General features: G+C 42.1%; 3 protein-coding genes across 4 annotated transcripts in view; 2 read left to right on the forward strand and 1 right to left on the reverse strand.

Annotated features, from left to right (window-relative positions):
- LOC109407553 (uncharacterized) overlaps positions 1-2,066 on the forward strand; it is a 31,490-nt gene extending 29,424 nt beyond the window's left edge. For both annotated transcript variants that reach the window (XM_029864562.2, XM_029864563.2), the window contains exon 8: positions 21-2,066. In XM_029864562.2, the coding sequence (XP_029720422.1) occupies positions 21-1,856 (1,836 nt within the window). In that variant the 3' untranslated portion in view covers positions 1,857-2,066. The remainder of the gene's footprint in view (positions 1-20) is intronic.
- A 7,022-nt stretch (positions 2,067-9,088) lies between these two features.
- On the forward strand, positions 9,089-11,472 carry LOC109407551 (uncharacterized). Its single transcript, XM_019680619.3, has 4 exons — positions 9,089-10,500; positions 10,561-10,897; positions 10,969-11,265; positions 11,335-11,472. The coding sequence occupies exons 1-4, from the start codon at positions 10,164-10,166 to the stop codon at positions 11,450-11,452; spliced, it is 1,089 nt and encodes a 362-aa protein (XP_019536164.3). The 5' UTR covers positions 9,089-10,163; the 3' UTR covers positions 11,453-11,472.
- Positions 11,259-13,185, reverse strand: LOC109407552 (alpha-amylase A-like). The gene is made up of 3 exons (XM_029864564.2): positions 12,892-13,185; positions 11,523-12,827; positions 11,259-11,460 (listed from the first exon to the last, which is right to left on the reverse strand). Exons 1-3 carry the CDS (start codon positions 13,078-13,080, stop codon positions 11,449-11,451), a joined length of 1,506 nt encoding a protein of 501 aa, XP_029720424.1. The 5' UTR covers positions 13,081-13,185; the 3' UTR covers positions 11,259-11,448.
- Between the last annotated feature and the right edge of the window lie 70 nt (positions 13,186-13,255).

Genomic DNA, 13,255 nt, shown 5'->3' on the forward strand with positions numbered 1-13,255 from the left:
CAAATAAACATCCTTTTCAGATGTATCAGTACTCCAATGTATCCAACATCTCCGAGAATGGAATGCCCAACCCCACTGAAGTGCCTGTCGATTTTGTTGCTTTCGAATCCACCTCAAACGATAGAACGGTTCCAACTCTACCACCAATCACTGAAAATATCGATACCACCAATCAAACCACCAGCGAGCTTCCTTCTAGTCACCAAGCCGATCAATGTGCTTCGCCATCGCGATCTTCTAAACCTGCAAATCCCGCAAAAGTCGAAGATCGATCTCCCCCTAGTGCGGTTTCCCAATCGTCCGGTAAACCGAGATCTCACGTTCAGAAAACCCGCAAGAAGGATCTTATCGAAATGACTCGAGCTTTCGCCGAACAAAACATAGATCTGTCGAGGCCTGTTAGTTTATACAAATCACCGGAAGATAAAACAAGCGAGGCGAGCGAATGGAAAACCGTTCGCAACGGGAAAGAAGTAGCGATCAAAGACGACCGTGAAGTTAGCGTAAGGGACACTATCAAGAAGAGTAAGGAAGATTCAGAACCAGTTAAAACCGAAAAACTGTTCTTCGATGATTGTAAGCCGGACCAGTCGGTTGTGAGTGGCGTGTCCGACGAAACTAGGCGAAGTAAAAAAGAAGCAACGTCGAAAAAGGGTAAAAAGACTGCCAAAGGAAAAGGAAAGAAACAAAAGAGGCAAGCAGTGGCAAACCATCAAACAGGGTTTGAGGTTATTGAACCGGAATTTATTGTCGATAAAAAAGATTTGTCTCAAGCTAGGAATGAAGAACCAATTGCTGTTTATGACGAGGATTTAGATGAAGATGATACTGAAGTTCACGCTGAAATTAATGTTGAATTAGAAGAAGTACAAAATCTGAATTTAAACGAAGTCGAACCGATCAGTTCTACTTCAGTTATTGAGCATGATGTAGATGATGATGACGAAGAATGTCTCGAAAACGATCTCCACGGTATACAGTTGTCCGACTTGCAACTTGAAGAAGGTAATCAAGAAGATGAAAGTTCTCAAAAAGAAGTAGAGGAGCAGGAAATCATCGATCCTGTGAGTCAAGAATCTGAAATCGTTAATATATCAGAAGAAATAATTGAAGAACATACAATGCCTCAAATTGAGGAGAACGTTGAAGTGCATGAGAATATCGAAGTGCAAGAGGTGCTTTCAGACTCGAAGGAAGTGAATACAATTGAGGGAACGACACCTAATCAAGCAAGTGCAGAGGATATTAATCTGATTGAAACTGTACTTCCCTTAGAATCAACTTCCTTAGTCCAGTTGGAAGACCACGAGCTAGGTGTTGAAGAAGAAGAAGAGCAAAAATGCAAGCATTTCTCTATGGATGAATATTCGGAAGAATTTGACTCTGGTGTCCAAAGCCCTGCGGCATTCACATCCTCCAGCAGTGACAGCAAGGATCGCAAATCATCCTCAAGTTCTTTCGGCAGTCAGGATATTCATCTAACCGATGCAGTCACGAAGTGGCTTTCTGAAACGTTGAGCAACAAGCGGTTGGAGGAAATGTTTGTTCTTCCGGAAGATCCACTGTTGCTGCACAGAATTCATCAGTTCAATGTGCTGAATTTTGATGAATCCCTTGTGGTTTCCTCGGACACCTACAGCAGCAGCAGTGAGGATGATGCCGAAGACAGCGTCGACAGTGACTACATGAGCGATGTGCAGGTGAAGAAGCGAGAACTCAACGGAGGACCCGAGGGGCAGCAAAAGACAGAACTCAAGAAAGACCAGCTTGCTAAGCAGACTGCGAATGGTCACCATCGTCTGATGAATGGCGGTGACCATTCTAATCATAAGCAAAAACGCTGTATTATTATGTAATGCCTTACGCAACAAAATCATTTCACACGAATAAAAGAAAAACGCGCAAAAACTATTACTAAACACTGTTAATGCATACTACTTAACTTAAACATAAACAAATCTTAACATATTTCGTAAGCATGGTTAAGTTCCAACTTTCTGTTTGTATCAGTTCGTGCTATATTATTTGAATTTGAATATTATGGAATAAAATGAAATTTACAACTACGCTCAGATTGTTATTTATAGAGAAGCTTCTGTCAGAATTCTTTGCAGGGACTTTACAAACGTCTTGGATAAGTAGTTGAACTACGATGTGAGCCAAAACAGCTATTTCATCGCCACTGATACCTGCCATATCTTCCCATTGTATCAGACTCAATTCTAACCGAGTTCTTTAGGTATTCCACACTATGCGTCCGAACGTTTCTTTCAAGCAGCTTATAAATTCGAATTTTTCGTTATTTACTTTTTCGCTAACTAATTAACTCCCGGCAAGCAAACGAAGTGACGATGGCAGCGCTAATTAGGTAAGAAGTGGAAGACGGAGAAAGGCACCCATGAGCTTAAAAAAAAGGTAAATATCGTACTGGAATGTGGAAGATGGGTACGACGACGAAAGTGCAAGGTAAGCGCAAAGCAGAGGTACTAAGCGGTACAATGCTCCTACCCCGACGACCTACAAAAAGCCCAGGAATGCCTGCGAGATGACACTAATGTCGGCTAGAATAAATGATAACCTGTTGGCTGTGCGGGAGCGGATGGGCGTTGAGGAGGGTCAAAGCGCAGTGTAGTTGGAGTTCTGCTTGCCGTTCATTTTTTTGAATCATTCATCGGGACACTGAAAAGTTTGTGTGAGCTAGTTAAAGTAGGCAAATGGAATGAAGTGAGAACATGTGTGAGTAGGTGAGAAGTGAAACGCAAGGAATGTAGGTGTCTGTGTTCTATGTTTCTGAAATGGGTCGCAGAAGTCGCAGAATGGTTAGGGAACGTTCAAAAATTACGTCCAACATTTGGGGGAGGGGGGGGGGGTCTAGAAAAGTGTGACAGTACGTGTATTGGGTATAGGGAAATTGCGTGACAGAGAGGGGAGGGGGGGTCTAGAAATCCCGAAAAACGATGGACGTAATTTTTGAATCTTCCCTACATGGATTCTTCGCACCGAATGACAGCTGGATATATAACAAAGTGGCGTTTGCTGAGAGTGTAGATGCTTGCTGAGAGAGAGAAAGAGAGTTTTACCTAATATACATGCTATTGCTTATCCAGAGAAATCTTCCAACCTGGCGGAGTGAAGAAGACAAAGAAGACCTGTTCCGCAAACGTCAAACTGCTGCACACTTCAAAAAGTATGCACACAACCTTGAAACAAAAATAAATAGTTGAAAATCTAAATTATGTTTAATGGCGTACAGCTGCATACTAAAGTGCTAAAACTTCATCTAATATAGTTTAGAAATAAGTTACATGTTGTGGCAGCAATTGCGATTACATAAACCATAAATGAAACAATTTTCTTTATTTTTAAATTTTATGGCAACCAAGTGAGTGAGAGCTTTTTAGCGTGAACCGAGCACTTTTGACGTTTGCGGAACGACTGCGGCGGTCGAAACCACCGCAACCCCGTTGGATTTTTTCTATTTTACCGCAATACCTAATCTTGTTTAGTGCGACGGGGGAATAGAGATGAACCTACGACTCGCGCATTTGTTTTTTTTTTTTTGCGCTAGTGGGCTGCTGAGTACATAGCGCATGCACTTTCGGAGGGGGCAATGGTACGAGCGCTTCATTCTCTACAGTTTGATTATGTAAATATATGCTGGAGTGGCAGCCGGGGTAGTGGTAGTGCGTCTGGCGCGGCGATGGGACGACTCCGCTCATACATGGAGGTGAGTGAACGCTGTATCGTGTGGTAATAACAGGCGAAATCTGGTCTGCACAACTTTTGAGAATTATATAGCCTTCATGTGTATAGGTGGATGAGTGTGTGTGAGAAGTGCGCAAGGCTTTGGGGATAGACAACATACACGGAACTACAAATCAACCCAAATTTAAGTTGTTTTGACGCAATCCCGGTCTTCCGTGGAATAACTCAAATTTGCGTCAAACAGCTAAAGTGGTGAGTGAGTAGTTCTCGTTTGAGAGCGGCAAAAAAAATTAACCCACTGGTAAGTTATTTTCACCCAACGGAGGCCTCAAATGACGCAAATTTGGGTTAACTCAAGAAAACCCAAATTTGGCTTCTTCCACGGAGGAGCAGTGGATGCGTCGGTGCTTCTCTCTTTGTTTTCGACAACAATGCGGTGGAGCGAGGGAGAAAACAACCCAACTTTGAGTTAAAACTATAAGCAGTTTAGCCAAATTTGAGTTTTTAAAACTTATTCTTTGGGTTTTAATATTTTTCCGTGTATAAATAGATTCTGAGATATGGACTGACCCACCGAGTGTGGGTTCGCTCGACTCAAAAGTTTTGACATTTGAATGGAATCAATTCTAATCAGAATTAAGAATTTCTAATTGAAAGTGCTCGAGCTGGGAGAGTATCGGTGTATAAGTCCACTTTTCCATTTCTAGGATCTTTCGAGTGTAGCTATTGATGGTTGGGTCAATATACTCTTCTGACCTGCATTTTTAAAAATTAAAGATGATGAAGTAGTAAAGATTTTTTTATGCCCGTTTTGAGTTTTTGAAACGTTCGGTGGACTACTTCCATCAATGCTGAGTTATAATGTCCAAACAAACACCGACCTGTCCCTGAATAAAAATGTGGAATAAGGCTGTATTATGGGAATTGAATTTTGTTGTCGATACAATGGTTACAATGGTCATAGACATCTTTGAATTTTTGCTCTACTATTAAACAACGATAAAATAGGGTTCGGTACCGTAGCGCTATCGTCGTCGGTTTGTGTCATGTGCGTCGTCGTTCCTCGAGCCCGAGGTAGAGTCGGCATCGAGTTCGGGTCGCGCGTGGTCGTTGGGAGAATTGAGGGAAAAGTATTTTGTTTGTTTTGTATTTCGGTTTTGAGTTCGTGACGTTCGTGCACGGTAACATAGTAGCTAGAAAACGGAAGATCGAGCGAGTGGTTTGAACGAGTGAACAGAACATGCTTAATAGCCTGAGGGACTTTATGACGTGCTGCAGGGAATAATCCGGTGAGTTTGTTCCTTGTTGTTTCTGTCCACTATATTGCCTCTATTTTAGTTAACTTCTTGATTCATAATAGATGATAGCTTGTGTCTAATTTTAGTGTATGTGTGTATGTATCTGTTCAATATTCGTTCACCGAGTTTGTATAGTTCGTCACCATGAGTGTCGACTTGTGTTTTGTTTTTGTCAATATCCAATTGCATCTTGCAAATTATCTCTTCCTCTACCTAGTTCTGTTTGTATATATTACTTATACCAATCTTTCAAGAATTTACGCGGCAAGCACTGTAAAGTTCGTCACTTCAAGTGTCGGCCAAAATTCTCGCTATTCACATTTTTTCAATGAAATTTCCCTATATTATTGTACAGTCCGCCACTTCAAGGTGCTGGTCACAGTATTTTGTTTTACAATGTTTTTCAGTATTTCTTCCCTTCAATTGTGCGGTCCGTCACTGATGGTGTCGGCTCATAGTTTTGTCTCAATGTATCGAGTCCATGGTATCAGAGGCAAGTAACACTGCGTATTGGTTCACCAGTTCTCTAAATTGCGAGGTGACGCAAGATCTCTTTCGTTTCATAAGACATTCTCTAGATTCCTACTCAGAATTTTCAAGGACTCACCATTCTTCCTAACTGTGAGGTGACACAGCTCTGTGTATATGTGTTTTGTGTATGCTCACGGTTACATGCATTACATCGGTTACCAAAGCGAATCCTGATTTATGTAACTATTGATCCCGCCAACTAACAAAAACTCCTTCCCGTGACAACTGTGGAGGGTCCAGTAGTACATACAACCTCTAGTAGCAACGGTTGTCAAACTAACATTCCTTCCCTTCCCCGGTAGACCGTAAGGACGTGGCCGGCGCCGTTATTGACCCAGTAAAGTGTGAGCTCTCGGAACGTGTACATTGAGGAAGGTGCGCTAATCCCAAGCCCCATCTATTGGTTCTCTGTGCAATTCCGCTAGCTCTGGTCAATCACGGAGTAGCAACTACGAAGTGTACGGTCACCAATGCTCATGCTCATGCTCATGCTCAACTAATTAACTCCCGGCAAGCAAACTTCCGAAGCTGTGAATTTCCTACCGCAGCAATGAATATCATATACCGCATTTAGTTCACCACTGGACTGCGAACTGCGACTTCATAAGTGCGAAAACGTAAATAAAAGTGCGCGTTTGCATCAAATCAGGTTGATGTCTTCGGCGCACTATTTCTTCAATCTATGGTGAACAAGTGCTCTGAAGACACCAAGTTGATTTGATGCAATCGCGCACTTTTATTAGCGTTTTCGCACTCGTGAAAACTAGTGCGATAGTCCAGTGGTGAACTAAATGCGCTATACTATCAATGAAACAGATTACCAAATCAAAGTAGGTAAGCTTGCAAAGTAAATTGCTCTGAAAAATAACAACAAACACTGATCATCAACATAGTATCCAAGGCAGTGGCGTAGCCAGAAATTTGCTCTGGGAGGGGTTTTCGATGTTCAATAATACCTTTTTGTATTTGACACTCACATTTCGTAAATATATACAATGAATTTGAGCCGTAGGTTGAAAATAGCGGCGCAGCCGAAAATTTTTTTCATCACAAAGCGTTTTATACTGGAAATTTGTTCAAGAAAATCTGGCTCTGGGGGGGGTTTCAACCCTAAAACCCCCCCCGTGGCTACGCCAGTGATCCAAGGCATCCTTGGACCGATTGATGATACCTCGATGGAAATCTGTAGTCTGACAGCTGCGATAGCTCATTAATCTAACGGTAGATCGAGCGGATTTTTTTTTCTCTAAATTAGCAATATCTTGAGAATTACACAAAACTGCAGATTCAGAGACCCATTAAGAATGGCTGGAGAGACACGTCCATTCAGAAGTCACTTTCACTTACAATAAGCCCCGCATGTGTGCATTACCGTTATGAAATGGATAATGATACAGCAAACATCCTTCCTGATTCAAAGATAATCTTCAAAACTGACCCGTGACGTATTTAGTTCAATTTGTTGTAAATACAATCAATAATCTCACCGTAAACCATCCAAGGTAGCGTTGCCATCACCATGGGAACGTCACGTATATGACATCCCTATTCCCACCCAATAGGATTGTTTGCAGACAACATCAATAATTATTGAGTTCCCCCATTGACAATGCATTTGAGTTCCCTAAACATTGATACAAGATGCGGGAATCGAAAACGTGACGTCATCGCACCCTGGTGGGAACGTCTTTACGCCGCAGTAACTCCTCCTCTCGCCGCAGTCAGGTTCCTCCTCGAGTCACCTTCATCGCGCACGCAGTCAGTCATCATTAGAACACACGTCACTTTATCTCTTTCAAAATAATGGGCATGAGGCCACCGATATCCATGCATTATCCAAACTGCTAGCAGCGGCATGCAATCACACACAAGACAATAAAACGCCTCCGGATGGCGTAGCGCTACCAATCGTATCACGATTTGTCAGACAAAATCTTCAGCAACGTGATTCTTCGCAAAACCACAAATCACTGTTACAGTTCACACAGCACAAACACTCTTCCACACGCGGATCCGGATGGCGTAGCACCGGCCAAACAGTCAGCATAATCGCGGACACGAAAGAAGATGTGACAAGCAGCTCCAAAAACGTCTGCACGCGGCAACGCCTACTGCGCTTTTTTCAACTTCATACGGTTTGTAGCAAACTGGAAGGAATATCGTTATGTACTGGATTTCAGGATGCTGTGGATGATTTTCAAGGCGAATGGACTTACGTCCTTTATTGTAGGCTTTGTCGAATCGATTCGATTACTGCACTGTCTTCAGAGGAGTAGTACACAAGATCATTACGCCTTTCTTCGCAAACAGTAACTGTTTACTTCTTAATCGGCTCACTAGATGTCGTAAATTTTGCTACAAAGATTGCATAAGGATTTACCGAGTTCTCTAGAAATTCCTCCACCAAATTTCCATACATTTTTTACTGAAATTACCCTTGTGAAATTGGATTGGATAATCCAAGATAACTTTAGGAATTCTCCTGCGATTTTTTTGAGATTTTTTACCAGTAATCATCTAGAGATTCTACCCGAAACTTTTTTTATAGAATTATTTCAGGGCTTTATTTTTGGAATTTCTACAGGGATTCCTTTGAAAATTCAACGTTGAATTCTTCCAGGAACGACTCGCAGGATTCTTCCAGAGATTTATATCATTATCTCTCCAGGAATCTGTAACGATCGGCTACGAAAGCTTCCAATTTGGCGGAATGGCATTGGAGACGTCATTCTACATGCCCAGCCAAACCGTAGATCTATCATTCAGTGATCAACCATAAACCGTCATAATGAATTCTACATTGGTACCATGTAGAATTTACACAGTAGCGTTTAATAAATTCGTCATTTTTTATAGAAACAATCTGATGTTCACACATCTTGATCCGCTTACAACTCCGAATTACACAGTAGAAAGACATCTGTCGAATCCAATTCACAAACAGCTCAGCTCTAAAAACATTGTGATACCCTCTATCATAAAATATCATTGAATGATATCTTGGTCTTTTTATAGACCCAATGGATTGACGTTTGTAGATCCAAAGTCATCTTCACAGGGAGTTCTTAGATGATCTTGAACATCTTTCAAACTTATGAGAAAACTGTAAACCATAATGAGCTTCAGAACCTAGGGTAATTCATGTATTTTGGACAGGCTGAAGACAACGTTGGAAACATCATCCCCTAGCTTCCTTAGAAGGTAGTTGATTATTTCGCAAAGTTACTAATACGCTTATAATATGACTGTACTTTATGTTCCTGGTGACAAAAACCTTAACGAAAGCATTTTAAGCTGAGAAAATCACAATTTCCAATCGCCTGTTAGAATTGAATTTTGGACACCGAATATATGTTTTGGACACCCTCAGGTATATATAATTTGGACAGGCAATTATCTCAATGTTTAGCCATGAATACTGCTACATCATGGAAGTAGCATAAATTAACAAATATTTTCTTGCAAATAATCAAATTTCTTCGCTTAACTGGCATCTATTTTGATAACTATTACAATTTTTTTAAAATCGAGGAAATATCGCCAGACCCACAGAATACGCCTCCAAGTATGCAATCGCACAGCATCTCCATGTAGTTCGTCAGATGTCCAAAATATATTTACAGTAGAAAACTTGTAATGTAATTTGGACACCACCTATTTTAAGCGTTCTAGATGAATGTTAAGAGATTGGCTACCTAATGTTTCTTTATTGAACATTTTTCATTGCAATCAGGCATTTAAATATCTTACAATTATTAATCCAACGATTTTGAGGCGAATATTGTATGTGACTGCGAAGTGTATGTCGTCTTGCATACCTGTGCATTTGAGGGGTTTTAGTGAAATAATTTACATTTTCGATAATTTTGAAGTGAATTCTTAATTGCTAAGCGTATTTTCACCGTAAGTCATCAGAATAGGGTCTACTTGATCCAATAATCGATATTGAGAAGTATCTACTTTTATAGGCTCTCCGGAACAAGACATACAACGCCGTGCCTGTCCAAATTACATACATGTCCAAATTATATTTTTTACCCTATTCTCTCTCATTATGCCTTCGATCGTCACCATTACAAGTAGGTAAATCCTAAAATGACCTTGAAACGTTACGCGATTAATGGCGCCACGACCGTGATCAAGACTGTGATACTTTCACGATGCTCTGGCTGAATCAACTTGACACTCACGTGAATTCATCTACCTAACGAAACAACCCCCTCGCCCATGCGGTTTAAAAATACATCCGCACTGTTGATCGAGCGACTTAAATGTGAAATGCTGACTGAGGGAGGTTAATTTTTGCTAAAAATATGAAAATACAGACAACAAGGATCAGCTGTGTAGTACGATGCCACCCATCGACTCCCCTCCCTCTCCTAGCCTACTATTTTACTGTGTGTCTAGTGGTTTGCTTTGTTCTTGAACTAGATCGAAGACACCGCGGGTGACTGTGATGATGAACGCACGCGCGCACATTTTACGACCACATGTTGAAGAACCACCCTGCGCGCACAGATCGTGTGCCAACGAAAGTTTTACAGCGATCTGCTCGTAAACCAAGTAGGCATAGTTTTGGTTGTGGTTCACCTGGTTGTGACTGTTTGCGGGCCACAATTCGCGCCAGCCATGAACGGTAAAGTGCTGCACTGGAGCTACCGCGATTTCCGGCAAATGCCCGAAGAGCTACGCGCCTGCTGCGATCAGGTTGAAGAGGTGTACCTGAAGGAGAACTTCATCCCATCGGTTCCGGCGTGGTTCTGTGAGGAAATGAGCGGCTTGAAGTTCGTTTGCTTGGCGGGTAACCTGATAGTGGATGTACCGGAGCAGATATCGCTGTTGAAACATTTGGAGTCGCTGAACTTGTCGCAGAACTTGATTGAAGCTCTACCGAAAAGTATCGGAAAGTTACGTAATATGTGTAGCTTGAAATTGAGTGAAAACAAACTGACTCGATTGCCAAAAGGTACGATCAAAAGGGGGTTAGCGATGGTGTCCACACAAATTGAATGGCTTTTTCTTACAGAGATAGGCGCATTGGAGAACTTGGAGATTCTAGAGGTGTCCAAAAACAGATTTAGTGAGCTGCCTGTGGAGCTGTCCAATTGTCACAAATTGAAAGAACTGATACTAGACGACAACTATTTGCTGTGTCGAATTCCAACAAAGTTGTTTACGATTCCGCAGTTGACATATGTGTCTGCAGAAAGATGTAATCTGGTGTTGCTACCGTTCGTTGTAAACACGACTACTCTGGAACACGTGAGAGTGTTCAACAACTACACCCTGACGCACTATCCGATTGCCCTGGAGAAGTTCATGCAACCAAGTTACGAATCATTTACTGCCGTTGAACCGAAAAGGTAATTGTGTTACAATTTTAACAGAGTACGATAATCGAGGAATAACTTCTTGGTGTTCATTCATCCCTTAGAATTCCGAAGAATTGCTTTTATCAACGCGTAAGCTGTGATGCGATAGCTCAAAACCTAATTTTCCCCATCGAGTTAACAACGATTCTTGATCGTCGAAATGCTACGAATGCTCCCAGTTCTCTGGTGGAAATGTGCTTGCGAAGCTGTAACTGCTGTAATAATAATGCGGTATGGTCAGATAGCTGGCTACCAGATAACTTAAGTAGAAGACTTCGCAACGGTCCAGTGGCGCTTTGCGGTAGTATTCCTTGCTCTAAAGAAGTATTCAGTGAATGTTTTCTGGGACTGGTCAAAAGGTGAGATCACTTGTTCGTTGATTTTATTTATGTCTCGAATCAATCGTAATATGATATCTTTTCTTCCAGACGGAAACAAAGTCGTTTGGTCGTATTGAGTGTACTCTTCTGTTCCAAATTGTGTGCTGATTTGTGGTTTCGCTATAACTGCGACATCTACGAAGAACTTAACTGGGTGCTGGTTTAGATTCGAGACTGAAATAAATGTAAACTGTTGGAATACTTCGTTGAAAGTCAATTATTTGAGCAATTCTTACCTCAATATGGAAAGCAAGAACACCATCTTCGCCGTCGTGGGGAATGTGAATGGATGCACGACCATCAGCAAGCACAGTAACCGATTTTCCCGTGCAAGAGTGTCCTACTCTTTCACCAGAAATAACGTCACAATAAATTCCCGCGGGAAGACCGGTTTGGAGAACCTCGAGCATATCCTGCCCTTGCTGATTGTTGAAAGCCACAAAACCACAATTTCCACGAGCGAATGCGATTTTGTTTTCGCCGTTGGACCACCAATTTATCATAGGAGTTCCCCAGCAAACATTTCTAAAGTCGATCATGTGGGCGATTTGGCGCCAACGATGTTCACAGACCCAGCCGTTTCCACAGGTTTGATCCGGATTGATCGACGGAGAAACTATATTTCCATTGCCATCCTGTGGTGGTCCTTGATCTCTGTCATCGAAGTAGAAGGAACTCATAAGACGCAGTTGTCCGAAAGGATAAGCAGCAGCGAAGGCAGTGGCCATCTTGTACGCCTTCGGTGTTTTATGAGTCAATGCATGATCACGTTGGTTATCGTGATTATCCACGAAAACTAGAGCATCTATTGATGGCAACAATCCCCATTCTTCTCCAAAGTTTCTCAGCCATACGAGGAAGTCACCTCCAGTAAATGCACGTCCGACATAGAATGAGTACTGGAACTCGGTTACTGTTCCAAGATGGGTGTACTCATACTTCCTGATGGGTTCATGAGCACCACCATCGATGACTTCTTGCATCATGAACGCACGTGATCCTGCAGCAAACCCAAAGTTGGTGTTGAGATTTCTCAAACGATTGAAGATCACCTCCATATCATGCGGATACATATGCTTAGCAGCGTCAACTCGAAAACCAGCCACGCCCAGATCGATCAAATGATCCAAAAATTCGACGATCTTGTCGCGAACCCAGTCCCTACTCTGATCCAAGTCGGGCAATTCCAATAGCTCACAATTTCTTACTTGCCAAGCGTTACCCCAATCGGTGATCGGACAGGAAGGATTGAAATCAATGTTTGAGAACGGAACAGCGGGATAATCACGTGTAGCAGAATTGGCAGTAGAACCGGCGGTACCCGTTCCGATAGAACCATCGTTTGGATCCCTGGACATATGATTGATGATGATATCCACGTACAGACGAACTCCAACTGCATTACAACGACGAGACATATCCAGGAAATCCTGTTCATTCCCTGAACGCGTTATTAGCTTATACGATACGGGCTGGTATCGTTCCCACCAAGGACGATTGCTTCCTAGTTGAACAATGACATTCTCATTTACTGGCGACAACTGTAACGTAAAATTTCAATACATCAAAATTCCAAAAAGAGAGTATGAAAGACCCGAACTTTACCTGAATACCTCCGTAGCCTCGTGGTCCCAAAAACCGTTCACACTCGAGAGCAATATCCGAGAATTTCCACTCAAACAGATGCACAATTCCACTATGTCCACTCCAGAAGTGAGGATCATGTTGACCTTGCACGTTAGAGTTTGCCAACAAGATTACTGCGGCCAGCAACGAGGCCAGCACAGACTGCATCCTTACGAGTTGTTCAAACGGAACTGCCGTGCCGTTGCAAAACTCAGCAGGCAAATACGACCATATTTCTTAAAACGCTTATATAGCGGGATCGCTATCATCAAAATTTGCCAAGCTTCCGATAATGATAGAGGTAACAATTTCGCTAAGATAAGAAAAAATGGAAGCAACGAGT

This window comes from Aedes albopictus, chromosome 3 (assembly GCF_035046485.1).
Source record: "Aedes albopictus strain Foshan chromosome 3, AalbF5, whole genome shotgun sequence".
NCBI classification, from domain to species: domain Eukaryota; kingdom Metazoa; phylum Arthropoda; class Insecta; order Diptera; family Culicidae; genus Aedes; species Aedes albopictus.

What these genes read in the sequence shown, in the direction of transcription:
- LOC109407551 (XM_019680619.3), top strand. Translation starts at nt 10,164, where the DNA reads ATGAACGGTAAAGTGCTGCACTGGAGCTACCGCGATTTCCGGCAAATG. An exon ending in ACTGCCGTTGAACCGAAAAG is followed by an intron (nt 10,898 to 10,968) that starts GTAATTGTGTTA and finishes TTCATCCCTTAG; the next exon opens with AATTCCGAAGAATTGCTTTT. An exon ending in TTTCTGGGACTGGTCAAAAG is followed by an intron (nt 11,266 to 11,334) that starts GTGAGATCACTT and finishes CTTTTCTTCCAG; the next exon opens with ACGGAAACAAAGTCGTTTGG.
- LOC109407552 (XM_029864564.2), bottom strand. Translation starts at nt 13,080, where the DNA reads ATGCAGTCTGTGCTGGCCTCGTTGCTGGCCGCAGTAATCTTGTTGGCA. An exon ending in GAGGCTACGGAGGTATTCAG is followed by an intron (nt 12,828 to 12,891) that starts GTAAAGTTCGGG and finishes TTTACGTTACAG; the next exon opens with TTGTCGCCAGTAAATGAGAA.